The sequence below is a fragment of the Pogoniulus pusillus genome, chromosome 7 (genome assembly GCF_015220805.1).
Source record: "Pogoniulus pusillus isolate bPogPus1 chromosome 7, bPogPus1.pri, whole genome shotgun sequence".
Classification (NCBI taxonomy): Eukaryota; Metazoa; Chordata; class Aves; order Piciformes; family Lybiidae; genus Pogoniulus; species Pogoniulus pusillus.
This window is the reverse complement of record NC_087270.1, coordinates 25,771,512-25,787,428: the sequence shown is the minus strand read 5'-3', so window position 1 is coordinate 25,787,428 and position 15,917 is coordinate 25,771,512. Positions and strand designations below refer to the sequence as shown.

General features: G+C 52.2%; 1 protein-coding gene across 7 annotated transcripts in view; it reads right to left on the bottom strand.

Moving 5' to 3' along the window:
* EHBP1 (EH domain binding protein 1) overlaps positions 1-15,917 on the bottom strand; it is a 261,387-nt gene that overhangs the window by 167,618 nt on the left and 77,852 nt on the right. For 4 of the 7 annotated variants that reach the window (XM_064146293.1, XM_064146294.1, XM_064146297.1 and 1 more), the window contains exons 6-9: positions 8,686-8,867; positions 7,473-7,612; positions 1,261-1,365; positions 459-581 (exon numbers count right to left, since the gene is read on the bottom strand). In XM_064146293.1, the coding sequence (XP_064002363.1) occupies positions 459-581; positions 1,261-1,365; positions 7,473-7,612; positions 8,686-8,867 (550 nt within the window). The remainder of the gene's footprint in view (positions 1-458; positions 582-1,260; positions 1,366-7,472; positions 7,613-8,685; positions 8,868-15,917) is intronic. The other 3 variants (XM_064146295.1, XM_064146296.1, XM_064146299.1) reach the window with 1 other exon arrangement.

Below are 15,917 nucleotides of genomic sequence, written 5' to 3'. Positions count from 1 at the left end.
GTTTCCACCTCAAGATGAGGAGAAAGTTGTTTTCTGTGAGGGTGCTGGAGGCCTGGAGCAGGCTGCCCAGAGAGGTTGTGGAGTCTCCTCTGGAGCCTTTCCAATGCCACCTGGATGTGTTCCTGAGTGCCCCTGCTCTGGCAGGGGAGTTGAGCTGGATGATCTCTGAAAGTCCCTTCCCACACTCACCATTCTGATGCCATCCTAACCCATTCTATGAAGCTCTGCAAAGCCCTCAGAGGCCTGCAGAGCTTTGCAAGGAGAACTCTGCTGCACTCTGGAGAGTAAAACAATGAGAGCCATCTTTTCTAGCTGCAAAAATCCATTGAGAGGAACAAGTCCTGAGGATTTTGCCACTGCTGCCCCAGTGCTTCATGCCCTAACCGCAGACTTTTCCTGCATCTGGTGTCAGGCAGCAGCTCCATGCAGCAAAGACTCCTGTAAACCAAAGCAATTACCTTCCACATCAGGGTCACCAAAAGGATTGAACTCTGCTGCCTCAGGATCACCAAAGGGGTTCATGCTGGAGTTGGCCAGGTCTTGCTCCTCTTCATCCAGGAAGTTCAGCTTATTGATAAGCTCTGCAAGCAAGGAGGAATGTGGGTTTAGTACAGATCCAAAGTGTCCCTCTGGCATTGCTTCAAGCTTTAACAACAACCTCTGCACCAACAGCCTCCTGAAACACTCTGCCAGGGCATGGCAGGGACCACACAACCCTACAGCAACAAGGGAGGGGAAAATGGAAAAGGGAAAGGAATGAAGCTTCTATTGGCTGCTCAGGACGTTAAGGGAACAGAAGTGCCTCCCAGGAAAGCCTGCCAGGGTCTTCACTCATCCAGTGGTGCAGAACATCTAACAAGGCTAAAGACAGCGGTTCCTGGGTTTGGCTCTTCGCTGATGTGTTAACTAGGGGCAGGAGTTGTGACTTTTGGGGGTGGGACATGCAGGTAAAAGTCACAGAGGGGAACCTTTTCCCATGGCAGAGAGGTGGAGTATTCCTGACTGCACAACTCAGGGCTTTTGGAGGTTTGCAAAAGAAGCTTCTGTGCCTTTTGTGTTCGTGAGCAGGTGAGAATGGAGCTTTGGAGGAGGCAGGGCTCTTTCTCTAGCCAGTTGTTAGCTAGAAGCGACTGAGAGCCCTGCTGGGTGTAAGCACGGAGATAAAAGCTGACAGCTGAACACAAGCAGGAGCCCAAAGGGAGGAGGTCACAGTAAATACAGACAATCAGAAAGAGAAAGAAAGGAGGAAAGCTCATAGACCTTCAGAGGAACTGGCTGATTTAGCTGAAGGCATATTTGCTCGCTTTATGCAGTCATCTTGATCTTCATCTAAGCTGCTCAGAGCATTCAACTGGTTTACAATTTCTGTGAATAGAAACCAGTCGAGACACAGGTGAGGCAAAAGGGCATTTAGTGAAACACGAGTGGCACATGCACTGTTACTGAGTGGCAGAGAAGGGGGGAAAGAAGACAGAGTGAAGCAGAAGAACACCTGGAGAGGCCTCTTGGCCAGTGGCTCCCTGCAGCAAAGCAGCTGGGGAGGTGTTCCAGGGAGAATTGAAGAGGAACCCAGCCCACAGACACCAACCAAGCCTGGCTGCTTCCTGCTGCAGCAGCAGCAATTGCTTCTATGAGAGGAGATCACAATCAGCTGTACCAGATGCCATTTAGAGACTTTTCCCTGCTCCTGAAGACAATCTGAATCTCAAACCTTTGTCAGTCGACGTCAGAAGAGCCCCAGAACATTTCACCTCCCTTCCAGAGCCTTAAGGCCACAGAAACCCAACCCACAGCCATGCAGCTTACACCCTCAGACACCCCCAGCACTGCTGATTTCACTCACCACCTGCCACCACCAAATTCCCTCCTGCAGCAGAATCCATCCACTACTTCCAAACAATCCTCAGCTCCAATCACTGCATTCATCCAATATTTCCAAGGGATAGGGTCGGTCCTGTGCCAGCAGCATGCACTCCAAATGGATCCCCTGCCAGCAGGACACACACTGAGTGGATTCTGTGCCAAGAAGATGCACTCCGAATGGATCCCCTGCCAGCAGGACACACACTGAGTGGATTCTGTGCCAAGAAGATGCACTTCGGATGGATCCTGTGCCAGGAGGACACACTATTGGATCTCCTGCTGGCAGGACACAGGCTAAATGGATCCTGTGCCAAGAGGATGCACTCTGAATGGATCTCATGCCAGCAGGACGCAGGCTGAATGGATCCTGTGCCAAGAGGATGCACTTCGGATGGATCCTGTGCCAGGAGGACACACTATTGGATCTCCTGCTGGCAGGACACAGGATAAATGGATCCTGTGCCAAGAGGATGCACTCTGAATGGATCTCATGCCAGCAGGACACAGGCTGAATGGATCCTGTGCCAAGAGGACACACTCTGAACAGATCTCCTGCTGGCAGGACACACACTGAATGGATCCTGTGCCAAGAGGATGCACTCTGAATGGATCTCATGCCAGCAGGACACAGGCTGAATGGATCCTGTGCCAAGAGGATGCACTCTGAATGGACCTGCTGGTAGAATCTGACAGTATCAAGGCACTGAAGGCCAGACTGCATAAGGCCTTGGGCAATCAAGCCCAGTTGAGGTGTCCCTGCCCCTGGTAGGTGATCTCTGAGGTCCCTTCCAGCCTGAGCCATTCCCTGGCTCTCCACCCAGAGCTCTTCCCGCTGCCACACACAAGGCTGCTGCCCATAGCACCCAAAGTGCCCCACAGCTCTTAAGCTTTCTGAGTCCCAGCTGACAGGCAGAGCTCAGAACTCACCAACACCCAACAGTGGACACCTTGGTGCCCTCCAGGAAAGCTGAGCTAACCTCACAGGAGCTGAGCACAAACCAACTGCCCTGAGCTCAGCTGCTGAGGTGATTTACAGTTCGTTATGCCAGCACGGGGGGGGGGGGGGGGGGGGGGGGGGGAGGGGGAGGGGAAGCAACCCCAAAACAATTACAATCCCATTTTTACTGTCAGAAAAGAAACAAATTAAGCTGAGAGCTGTTAAAAAAAAAAGGAGGGGAGAAGAATTCTTTGATGTGGTCTGAATCACCTGGGCCCATCTGCCAAGCCAAACAGCTGCCTCTGCACTCCAGTGCTCCTCATTACAATGTTAAATGGTTTATGTCATATTTTGGAGGGTGTGCAGATGGGAGGCTGAAGATTTATGTCCCACATTATCTTCTATAAATCTCATTATCTACAAAGGGATATTAGCTTGTTCTACAAGCATGGCATATAAATCTCTGCTTTGCTCTGCCTTGCTTAGCTGCATGGTTGGGTTTTTTTCCCTCCTCTCTTTTCTTTCCTCTACCTCTTATTTTTTTTTAAAGCAGCTTGGTGCTACTGACAGCAGCAGCCTGAAAGTCTCAGGCTGTGACAGGAGAGGAAGGGTTACAGGTGGTGCTCTGCAGAAACCTGCTCTTGAAATTCAGCCTCCTGCAACAGGCAGCACGTGGGCACCTTGCTGAGGCCATGTGGTGCCCCAGGACAGACACTGTGCTCCTGGGCAGGTGCAGCAGCAGGCAGCTGTGAACTTCACCACGAGGCTGTCTCACTTACAACATGAGGGGCAGGACCTGTGCTTCTCACATGTCTGCCTATGGCAGACAGGAGACAGGTTCCTGCAGGCTTCAGCTGGAGAGTAGTGCTTCAGCCAAGGTGGTGCTGGGAGCTTGGAACTCATTTCTTATCAACATACAGCCACAGACTGCATTGGGTTGGCAGGGACCCTCCAAGGGCATCTTCCCCACCCCCCTGTGCACTCAGCAGGGACACCTCCAGCTAGAGCAGGCTGCACAGGGACACAGCAAGGCTGAGCTTGAAGGTCTGCAGGGACAGGGTCTCAAGCACAGCCCTGGGCAGCCTGTGCCAGTGTCTCACCACTCTCCTTCTGCACAACTTCCTCCTCAGGTCCAACCTAACTCTGTCCTGCTCTGAAACCATTGCCCTCAGCCTATCCCCACAGGCCCTTCTGAACAGTCCCTCCCCAGACTGCCTGGAGGTCCCCTTCATAAATTGAAATGCAACTCTAAGGTCTCCCTGGAGCCTTCTCTTCTCCAGGCTGAAAGCCCCAACTCTCCCAGCCTGTCCCCATAGCAGAGGCTCTCCAGCCCTCTGAGCATCTCTGTGGCCTCCTCTGGACCCTCTCCAACACTCCAGCTCTCTCTTGTGTTGGGTCTCAGAGCTGGCCCCAGCTCTGCAGGTGAGGTCTCAGCAGAGGGGCAAGATCCTCTCTCTCCATCTCCTGTCATACTGCTTTGGGTGCAGCCCAGGCTGCCCTTGGCCCTCTGGGATGCCAGGGCCCATTGCTGGCTCCTGCTCAGCTTCTCCCTCACCAGCACCCTCAAGTCCTCTGCAGGGCTGCTCTCAATCTCATCACCCACAGCCTGCATTGCTGTTCAGAGATGCCTTGACCCAGGTGCAGGACCTTGCCCTTGGCCTTACTGAACCTCATGAAGTTCTCCTCAGCCCAGCTCTGCAGCCTGTCCAGGCCTCTCTGGATGTCCCCATCCCATCCTTCAGCCTTATCAACCACACCATTCAGCTTGGTGCCATCTGCAGCCTTGCTGAGAGTGCTCTCAGCCTCTGTCTGTGTCACTGAGTTTGCATAGGCACAGCACATCTGAAACATTTTGTGGCCACAGACACTTCCAGCTCAAAGCAGAGAGGTTAGCTGGAGGTTTGTCTCTTGCACAGGACTTACTGACACAAGGAATGTTGGGAAAGAAAGGGGAGAAAGCCTGAAATTGAGGCAGGGTTTTTTTTTGTGCAGATCAAAATAGTGCTTTGAGTGGAAAAGAAAATCTTGCAGGCTGTTGTTAAGGTCAGCTGTATGGCTACAGCTCTGTGTAGAGCACAACAAATGCCAGGGTGCTTTTGAGGTAGGTCAGTGTTGCATCAGTTCCTTCAGAGCTGAAGAAACAGAGGCACAGACACCTACCCAAAGTTAAGCAAGAAGTGAAGGAAGAGGAGCAGCCTTCCCTAACTCACCTGCACCATCTAGAGCCCCATGCAGCAGGGCTCCCTCCTTCTTCTAGCCCTGGACATATTTGCTCATCTAGAAACCTGCAGCTCTGGGCTGAATGAAACAGAAAGCTTTGGGACACTGCAGAAAAGGAGCAGTGGCTGTGACAAACACCTGCAGCACCTCCTGCAGATCTGGCTTCAGAAGGGTCTTTCAGTCAACTCATCTAGAGTCTGTGAGAAGACACTGAGGCCAAAGTAGGATAATATACACAGCTGGCTGAGGATGAGCCAGGCTGTACCCAGCTGGCCAAGGAGGACAGCAACAGCCTGGCCTGGATCAGCAATGGTGTGGGCAGCAAGAGCAGGGCAGGGATTGTCCTCCTGCAGCCAGCACTGGGGAGGCCACAGCTGGAGTGCTGGGTTCAGTTCTGGGCCCTTGCTCCAAAAAGGACATTGAGGGGCTGGAGAGGGCACAGAGATGGGCAAGGAAGGTGAGGAAGGATCTGGAGAAGAGGACTGGGGAGGAGCAGCTGAGGGAGCTGGAGGTGTTTAGTGGAGTAAAGGAGGCGGAGGGCAGAGCTCAGAGGAGGCTCTGTACAGCTCCCTGAGAGGAGGCTGGAGCCAGGTGGGGGTTGGGCTCTGCTCCCTGGGAACAAGTGACAGGAGAAGAGGAAATGGCCTCAAGTTGCCTTAGGATCCCTTCAGCTCTTGGAAAGCAGCTGAGTGTAGTTTTACAGCACAATCACCCATGCCCCTCTCCTTGCCACTTCACAACCATCTCATTCTTTTAAAGAAGGTCTAAAGCAGGATTCCTGTATTTCAACAGACATTTTCCATGGGAGCTGGCAGGTCCCAGGCTGGCACCAGAAGTTCATTTGTCTTTTCCCAGTTCTTTAGCACGAAGAGTTCCTACAGGACTCATCTGGAGCACAATGACCTCTGCCAACAACTCAAAATCTTCACACCCTGCTCTGATTTGCACCCACTAGTTCAGCTGCTCTGGACAGCTGATCACTTCCATTAACAATCCAAGCATGGTTATCCTACCTCACTTCAAACATCACAGGATTACAGGGTCAGAGTATCATAGTATCATAGTATCATCAGGGTTGGAAGAGACCTCACAGATCATCGAGTCCAACCCTTTACCACAGAGCTCAAGGCTAGACCATGGCATCAAGTGCCACGTCCAACCTTGCCTTAAAGTGCCCCAGGGACGGTATGTTAGGGGTTGGAAGGGACCTCTGGAGAGCTTCCAGTCCAACCCCTGCCAGAGCAAGAATCCAGCACAGGTCACACAGGAACACATCCAGACAGGGCTGGAAAGGCTCCAGAGAAGGAGACTCCACAACCTCTCTGGGCAGCCTGAGCCAGGGCTATGGCACCCTTACAGTCAAGAAGTTCTTCCTCATGTTGAGGTGGAGCTTCCTGTGCTGCAGTTTCCATCCACTGCCCCTTGTGCTGTCACAGGGCACAGGTGAGCAGAGGCTGTCCCTGTCCTTTCCTTCCTGACCTCCAGCCCTCAGCTATTGATAGACATTGCTCAGGTCCCCTCTCAGCCTTCTCCTCTGCAGACTAAGCAGCCCCAGGGCTCTCAGCCTCAGCAGTGCTCCAGGCTCTTCAGCATCCTTGCAGCTCTCCCTTGGACTCTCTCCAGCAGATCTCCGTCCCTCTTGAACTGGGGAGCCCAGAACTGGATGCAGTATTCCATGTGGGACCTCACCAGGTCAGAGTAGAGGAGGAGAACCTCCCAGGATCTGCTGCCCACACTCTTCTTAATGCCCCCCAGGATGTCCTTGGCCTTCTTGGCTATGAGGGCACATTGCTGCCCATGCAGAACTTGCTGTGCACCAGCACTGCCAGCTCCTTCTCCACAGGGCTGCTCCCCAGCAGATCACCTCCCAACCTGTCCTGCTGCAGTTTATTCTTCCTTCCCAGGTGCAGGACTCTGCATTGATCCTTGCTGAGCCTCAGCAGGCTCAAGGCTAATGGACATCCTTCTTGTGCAGTTCCCTCCAAGCCCTGATTCCATTTCCACAAGACTCCCCCAATCCCAAAGGCAAGCACTGTGCTGCCTGCAATCACCATGGTACCTAGCAGAAGCTCAGCACTCCTCATGGCACACCCAAGACGCCATTCCCACAAAGTGCCTTCATTATTCCACTCCTGCTTCCTTGCTCTCAACCCTTACGACCCATTTTTCAGCTCCTCTGCTCACACTGGTGCTGTGCTCCCCTGAAATGCCACCTCCTCAGGGCAGGCTCTCATTACAGCAGGGCCCCTGCACGAAGCAGCACTCTCACATCCACAGACACTAAACTTGGTTGGGTTGGGAGTGGGTTCCTCTTCAATCCAACTCCTCCAAACTTGGCTTTGGTTTGGATTTTCTTCAGGGGGAACACAACAGCAAGAAAGCTGAAACCCACAAGACAGAGCTGGCAGTTAGCAAAGGAACTGGATTTTACCACCCCTATGGCAACACCAACCTGTAATTTTTGCAGCCTTTTCCTCTTGGTTCACTCTGTTTTCTTCATCTTCTTCATTGTCTTCCTCAAAGTCATCCAGATTTCCAATATCAGCTTGTTTCATACTCATCAGGCTAGCCAGGCTTTGCATGTCTTCATCCCTAAATGACACATTTCAAAGCAGACATCAGAAGGCAGTACAGCACCAGCACATCACTAAAAACACTGCCAGTATTCCTCTCTCTTTTCCTTGGGGAGGTCTCTGAGCTCAGATCTGATCTTGAATGCAGGGAAAGACTAAAAAGAACCAACTCAAGGTTATTACTTTTTGGAGGGAAGTGTTTCAATTAATAAAAGTCTAAAGGGCAAACTCACTGCTGCCTGCCATTGAGAGTCACAGGATTGTTGAACTGTTGAGGTTGGAAGAGACCTTTGAGATCACCAAAGTCCAAGCACACACCTGGAGCTTACAATCCCACTGCCAAGGAGTCAGCAGATCCAGGGAAGCTCTCTTCCCCCTCTACTCTGCCCTGGTTAGGCCCCACCTGGAATACTGCATCCAGTTCTGGGCTCCCCAGTTCAAGAGGGACAGGGATCTGCCTGAGAGAGTCTGAGGGAGGGCTGCAAGGATGCTGAAGGGCCTGGAGCACTGCCTGATGAGGAGAGGCTGAGAGCCCTGGGGCTGCTTAGTCTGCAGAGGAGAAGGCTGAGAGGGGACCTGAGCAATGTCCATCAGTAACTGAGGGCTGGGGATCAGGAAGGAAGGGACAGGGACAGCTTCTGCTCACCTGTGCCCTGGGACAGCACAAGGGGCAGTGGATGGAAACTGCAGCACAGGAAGCTCCACCTCAACAGGAGGAAGAACTTCTTGACTGTAAGGGTGCCAGAGCCCTGGCACAGGCTGTCCAGAGAGGTTGTGGAGTCTCCTTCTCTGGAGCCTTTCCAGCCCTGTCTGGATGTGTTCCTGTTTGACCTGTGCTGGATTCTTTGATCCTCTCTCTCCAGAGGTCCCTTCCAACCCCTAACATCCTCTGATCCTGTGAACACAAGACTAAAACCAGAGTGAGAAAGGAGTTGTAGTCAGCTCAGGAACTACCTGTGACAGGGCTGCTGCAAGTAGCTCTCTAATTCTGCCACTCCGTACGGAAACAGCTCTTCAGGCAAAGGGCTCTGTGAAAGCCAGCACAGAGCAGGGCACCCAGGACAGATAAACAAACTCCTCCAAACCACTTACGTTGCTTTTCCTTCCCTCAGGAAAATGCAGGACAAAGAGAACTGCAGGGTGGCAGACACCACTTTCTTCGACAGGGGCTTGAACCTCAGTTTGACATCTGTCTGGGTGGGCATGGGGCTGGCATACTGCTTCATGTTGATGCTGCTGGTGGCCAGCGCTTTCCTGCGGCCAGAAGGAGATTCCTGAAAGCAAAGGAGCAACAAATCAGTCTAAGAGGAGCTGTTAGCAAACAAAAAAGCCACACTTTGGACACCTGTAGTGCTTTTAATTCCAGTAGCCAGGCTTCAGGCACCACGAGTACTGTGTTGTTTTGGGCACCATAATACAAGAGGGATGTGGAGATGCTGGAGCAGGTCCAAAGGAGGGCAACAAAGCTGGAGAAGGGCCTGAAGAATAAATCTGATGAGGACTGACTGAAGGAGCTGGGGATGGTTAGTGTGAAACAGAGGAGGCTGAGGGCAGACCTCATGGTTGTCTGCAGCTACCTGAAAGGAAGCTGTGGAGAGGCTGCTGCTGGTCTCTCATAGGTTATTAGTGACAGAACAAGAGGAATGGCCTCAGGCTGTGACTGGGGAGGTTTAGACTGGACACTAGGAAGAATTTTTTTCCCAGCAAGAGTGGTCAGGCCTTGGAATGAGCTGCCCAGGGAGGTGGTAGAGTCACCAACCTGGATGTGTTTAAAAGTCATTTGAATGTGGTCCTTGGGGCTATGGTTCAGGGTGCACCTTGCAGTGTAAGGATATAGGTTGGACTTGGTGATCCAGCCTGGATGTTTCTGTGATCCTGTGAGTGTCAGAATTCTTGTAGAAGCACTGGGACTTCTCCTTTGGTTTGTGTGGCAAGTTTCTGAAGCTAAAGCTGATGAAGCTTTCAAAAATATTGATAAACATTTTATGAGGAAAAGCAAGGAAGGAGAAAGACAAAAGCTTCAGTTATACCTCAGCCTCCCAGATTGCACTGGGTTGGAAGGGACCCCCCAAGGGCATCTTGTCCACCCCCCATCAGAGACACCTTCAGCTGGCACAGGCTGCACAGGGACACAGCAAGGCTGAGCTTGAATGTCTGCAGGGACAGGGCCTCAAGCACAGCCCTGGGCAGCCTGTGCCAGTGTCTCACCACTCTCCTTGTGTAGAATTTCCTCCTCAGGTCCAACCTAACTCTGCCCTGCTCTAGCCATTGCCCTTGTCCTACCACTGTCAGAAGTCCCTCCTCAGCTCTCCAAGAGCCACTTCAGGTCCTGGCACACAGCTCTAAGGTCCCCCTGGACCCTTCTCTTCTGCAGACTGAACACCCCCAGCTCCCTCAGCCTATGCCCATAGCAGATGTGTTCCAGGTCTCTCATGTTCTTTGTGGTCTCCTCTGGACCCACTCCTGTGGGAATCCAGTCTAAGAGAGAATAACAACAAGCAGTGCAGAAACACTCGACCTTTATTCCCACAGCTTCAGGATGCCTCCCACGGGGAGAGGAAAGATAGTGGGACACCTGGCCCAGAGGAAAAACAAGACATGATGTATGTTAAAGACTGGGCTGCACTTGCCTAGATTATGTTAATGCATTGTTTGTATGATGGGATAAGAGAAGTCACTGCAAGGGTGACAGGAGCCTTTTGTCTTTTGCTTTTGGTCCCCTGTCCTGCAAGGATCTTACACTTGCCCTTGCCTGGAATAAAGAGCAACTGCTTCAATCCAGAATGTGTCATTGCATTTGTCTGATTCCTGGCAGTGACACACTCCCAAGCCTGTCTCCAGGTCAAGGTGGTGCTCAAAGGGTTTCCCAATCCAGGCAGATTAAACTAAATCTTGCTGCAGCAGCAAGGGAATGACCATCTGCAGTGCAACGAGAACCCAACCCCACAGCCCTCCTGTAGCTCTTCTGAAGAACACCCTCACAAGCAGCCTACATCCCCCTGAAGCTGCTGAACAAAGGACACTAATTCAGCCAGGACATCCAAGCAGCCTTTCTCCAAGCACTTGACAGAAAAAAGCAGGCTGTAAAGTGCCCCCCCTCCAAGAATTACCTTGTCTCACCAACTGCCCTTATCTGTCAGATTATGCACAGCAATATTCCCCAGCACTGCCAGTGCATGCAGATCCCTTGGGAATGAATTGCAGAAAGGCATCAGGCACTCCAGAAGGATTTAGGGGCCTCTCAGCAGAAATACTTCAGAATATGCAAATGCCCTCAGCTGAAGCAAGCTGAGCAATGAGGCTCCACCAAGCACCTTCCCCCACCACTGCCAGCCACACGGCCAAGATTAAGGCCCCAGGTTGTGACAAGGTGTAGAATGGAAAGGCTGATCAGGGAGCTCCAAGTATGGCACAGATAGCAACAGCAGGAAGCTGCTCTCCTGCCCTACCTGAGGAATAACTAAGCAGTGCTGCTCATCATACCCAAGGCGAGTAGTGCTGCGGTGCGGGGCACAGACACCAGACGTGCCCTCTGCGTGTGCTCCAGGGCTGGGCCCTAACCTGAATGAACCAAACACAGGATCACAGAGTGGCAGTGTTTGGAAGGGACCCCCAGAGATCATCCAGGCCAACCCCCCCTGCCAAAGCAGGGGAACTCAGGGCAGGTCACACAGGAACATATCCAGGTGGGGTTGGAAAGGCTCTAGAGAAGGAGACTCCACAGCCTCTCTGGGCAGCCTGCTCCAGGCCTCCAGCACCCAGGAATTTTTAACTTGTGTTGAGGTGGAACCTTCTGGGTTCCAGAACATATATAAATGTGCAGAAGTAACTTGCATCTCAACAATGATTTGTCTCACAAAGCTAAATTCTCGATGTTTAACACTGGTGTGAAAATGGTGGCCAAGGGAATCTGAAAGAAAGGTTGTTGAAAACTCTTCTCCTTTTCTGGTTTGTTTTTTTTCCCCAGGTTGGCAAAGCCCTCTGAGATCATCCAGTCCAACCATCAATCCAGAACCACCATGCCCACTAAATCCTGTTCCCAAGTTCAAGAGAGGTTCTCCTGCCCCTCTACTCTGCCCTGCTGAGGCCACATCTGGAATAATGTGTCCAGTTTTGGGCCTTCCAGTTCAAGAGGGACACAGAACTGCTGGAGAGTCCAGCACAGAGCCACAAAGATGCTGAAGGGAATGGAACAACTCTGTTAGGAGAAGAGCCTGAGGGAGCTGTGGCTGGGAGCTTGGAGAAGACAAGGCTGAGAGGTGACCTCATTGCTGCTCATAAAGATGCAAAGGTGAGTGGCAGGAGGCTGGAGCCAGGCTCTGCTGGGTGATGCCCAGTGCCAGGACAAGGGGCAATGGGTGGAAGCTGAGCCATAGGAAGTTTCATAGAAACAGGAAGACAATTTTTTTCCCTGTGAGGGTGACAGACCCCTGGAACAGGCTGCCCAGGGGGGTTGTGGAGTGTCCCTCTGGAGATACTCAAAACCTGCCTGGATGTGTTCCTGTGTGATCTGCTCTAGGTGACCCTGCTCTGGCAGGGGCTGGACTGGATGAGCTTTGGAGGTGTCTTCCAGCCCCTGACATTGTGTAATCTGTGAAGTGCCAGGGCCACACAGTCCTGGAACACCTCCAGGGATGGGGATTCCACCAGCTCCCTGGGCAGCCTGTGCCAATCCCTGACCACTCTTGTAGCAAAGAATTTTTTCCTCATATCTGACCTAAACCTGCCCTGGCACAATTTCAGGCCATTTCCTCTCCTATCACCTGATACTAGGAGCAGAGCCCAGCTACCACCTGGCTCCAGCCTCCTCTCAGGGAGCTGCAGAAGGCAATGAGCTCTGCCCTCAGTCTCTCCTTCACACTAAACACCCCCAGCTCCCTCAGCTGCTCCTCCCCAGCCCTCTTCTCCAGACCCTTCTCCAGTATCTTTGAAGCACCTTCAGAGGAAGCTGGCAGCTGTGACGTGCCATGCAGGCATGGTACAAACTTCTGGCCAAAGCCACTCAGACAGGAGGAGCTGGAAATGAAAAATAACTTGGGGCACCTGGAGCAGATAATACACAATGGGTCTGAGTCCCACCAGGAGGTTTCCCCTCAGGGTAACACATTTTTTAACAGCAAAGGCAATCCGTTGCTTGAATAAACCTCCCCAGGGACATGGTAAAGTCTCCTCATCATGGGAGGTTTCCATGCTGTGACTGGATAGGTGATAAGCTGATCCAGGCTCCCTCCCATCTAGGGCTCAGGCAGATGATCTGTCCAGGCAGCTTCCAATCTAACTTCTTCTCCAGCTGTACTGTTCTAACCTCAGTATAGTAAAAGGAAACAAGAGGGGTGGAGCAGCTCTGCTATGGGCACAGGCTGAGGGAGCCTGGGCTGTATCCAAAGCAGTGTTGGCCAGAGATAGAAAGAGCAGATCCTGCCCCTCTGCTCTGCTGAGACCTCACCTGCAAGGCTGGGGCCAGCTCTGGAGCCCTCAACACAGGAAGGACACAGAGACAGTCCAGAGGAGGCCACAAACATGATCAAGGAGTTGTAGCAGCTCTGCTGTGGTGTCTTAGTTCTCATTTACATTTCCCAGAGACTCAAATACAGCTGATAAAACTAATAACAATTTATAGGATGCCCTTCCCTCTCCCCCCTTCTTTCCCAAAAGAAAAGTAATTAGATGGAGAGCGAGAAAAGGTAAAACCAGACACAAATAAATAATCTCACTGTGATTTGGAAGTTAAAAGAAGAAAAGTGTAACAGCAAATAAAAAGTGCATGAGGTAGGGAAGTTACAAAGATATTGGGAAGGGAGAACAAGATACAAAAGAGGTAAATATACAACCAGATTTGATGGCAACAGGTTTAGTCCTCCTCGTGGGTGATGGCCATGTGGTGAGACAAAGAGCAGCAGGAAACAGGATGGTGATTGCCGGGCAGAAGGAAGGCAGAGCAGAGAGAAAACAAAGAGGAAGTCCCCCTGCTTTTATGGATCTTAGGAAGGGGGAGTGAGTTAACCACCAACACCTGGTAGTGATCAGACCCACCCCTGGGGAGGAGTCGAGACCACCTGGGGTCAGGTTCAAGATCACTCCCTGCAGGAGGGTTAACCCTGTACATATGGGCACAGGCTGAGGGAACTGGGGGTGTGCAGCCTGCAGAAGACTCCAGGCAGATCTAAAAGCAGCCTGTCAGGACCCAAAGGGGCTACGAGAAGGCTGCAGAGGGACTGTTGCCAAAGGCCTGCAGGGACAGGACAAGGGCAATGGCTGCAAACTAGAGCAGAGCAGATTGAGATTGGCTGTGAGGGACAAGTTCTGCAGCAGGAGGCTGCTGGAACCTTGCAACAGGTTGCCCAGGGAGGTGGTTGGGGCCTCAAGGTGAGGAGCAGCTCTGCTGTGAGGACAGGCTGAGGGAGCTGGGGTCGTCCTGCTGACACCACTTCTTGAATACTGTGTCCAGTTTTTGGCACCCCAGTTCAAGAGAGACAAGGATCTGCTGGAGAGAGTCCAACAGAGGAAACAAGGGTGATGGAAGCTCTGGAACATCTCTGCTGTGAAGAGAGGCTGAGAGCCTTGGGGCTGTATAGTCTGGAGAGGAGAAGGCTGAAATCTGATCAATGTCTATCAACATCTGAGGGGTGGGGGTCAGGATGAAGGTGCCAGGCTTTGTTTGGTGGTGCCCAGTGACAGCACAAGGAACAACAGGCACAAGGTGGATCGCAGAAGGTTCCACCTCAAGATGAGGAGAAAGTTGTTTTGCGTGAGGGTGCTGGAGGCCTGGAGCAGGCTGCCCAGAGAGGTTGTGGAGTCTCCTCTGGAGCCTTTCCAACCCCTCCTGGATGTGTTCCTGGGTGCCCCTGCTCTGGCAGGGGGTTGGGTTGGATGATCTCTGAAGGTCCCTTCCCGCACTTACCACTCTGATGCCATCCTAACCCATTCTATGAAGCTCTGCAAAGCCCTCAGAGGCCTGCAGAGCTTCGCAAGGAGCACTCTGCTGCACTCTGGAGCGTAAAATAATAAGAGCCATCTTTTCTAGCTGCAAAAAAAACCCATTGAGAGGAACAAGTCCTGAGGATTTTGCCTTCCTCTAGATTCAGCATCAAACAGAGAATGTTCTGGAGGAAGGCTGTCCTCTGGCACAGACCCCACCACCCCTACAGCAGAGGAAAGGGGGAAGCTGTCCCTCTCCCGACGCTGGATGCCAACCCCTCTGGCTGAGCTGCAAGCAGCACCTTGCTTAGATGGAAAGATCACTGCTTCACTGGCAGAGCAAAATGGATCCTGACAGAATTTAATTTGGGAGAGGATAGAGCAATTAAATGCTAAAATAGACAAGCCACGGGAGCTCTCTCAACTGGAGAGAGCAAATTAGAAACTATGTCAGTTCAAACCGGGGGCACCGGATGCAGGCAGCACCACCTGGGCTGAAAAACCTGCTTGAAAAGCAAAGAATGGCTGAAAGTCTCCAAGAAGATGATTAAGAATCAGGATGCACTGGAATGGAGAATCTCATCTTTAAAACAATTCTGCACACCACCAGCAAAGTCCCAGCTGCAGGCATGTGGGCTGGGAGAGCAAAGAGCAACCAGAGAAAGGTTGAAGCAGCTGCAGTGATGATGATGGACATAGAGATTGGTGATGCTCACAGTGAGCCTTGCCCTTGGCACAGCCAGAGCCATATCTTACAGGAGCTCTCACATGGGTCCTGTCCTTGGCACAGCCAGAGCCACATCTTACAGGAGCTCTCACATGGCTCCTGTCCTGGCACAGCCAGAGCCATATCTTACAGGAGCTCTCACCTGAGCCCTGTCCTTGGCACAGCCAGAGCCACATCTTACAGGAGCTCTCACCTGAGCCCTGTCCTTGGCACAGCCAGAGCCACATCTTACAGGAGCTCTCACCTGAGCCCTGTCTTTGGCACAGCCAGAGCCACATCTTACAGGAGCTCTCACCTGAGCCCTGTCCTTGGCACAGCCAAGACAACGCTGCATAATCTTTGACATTAAAAAGGTGAGTTTGAGATAACACTGCAGGCTCAGCATGGAATATTTACTGGCAGTTGGATAATATAAAGAGTAGAATCACAGAGGTGTAGAGGTTGGAAAGGACCTCCAGAGGACATCCAGTCCAACCCCCTGCCACAGCAGGGTCACCCAGGGCAGGGCACACAGGAACACATTCAGGTGGAGTTGGAAAGGCTCCAGAGAAGGAGACTTCACAACCTCTCTGGGCAGCCTGCTCCAGGCCTCCAGCACCCTCACAAGGACAAAGTTTCCCCTCCTGTTCCCATGGCACCTCCTCTGCTCCAGCTTGTCCCCAGTGCTCTTTGTGCTGCC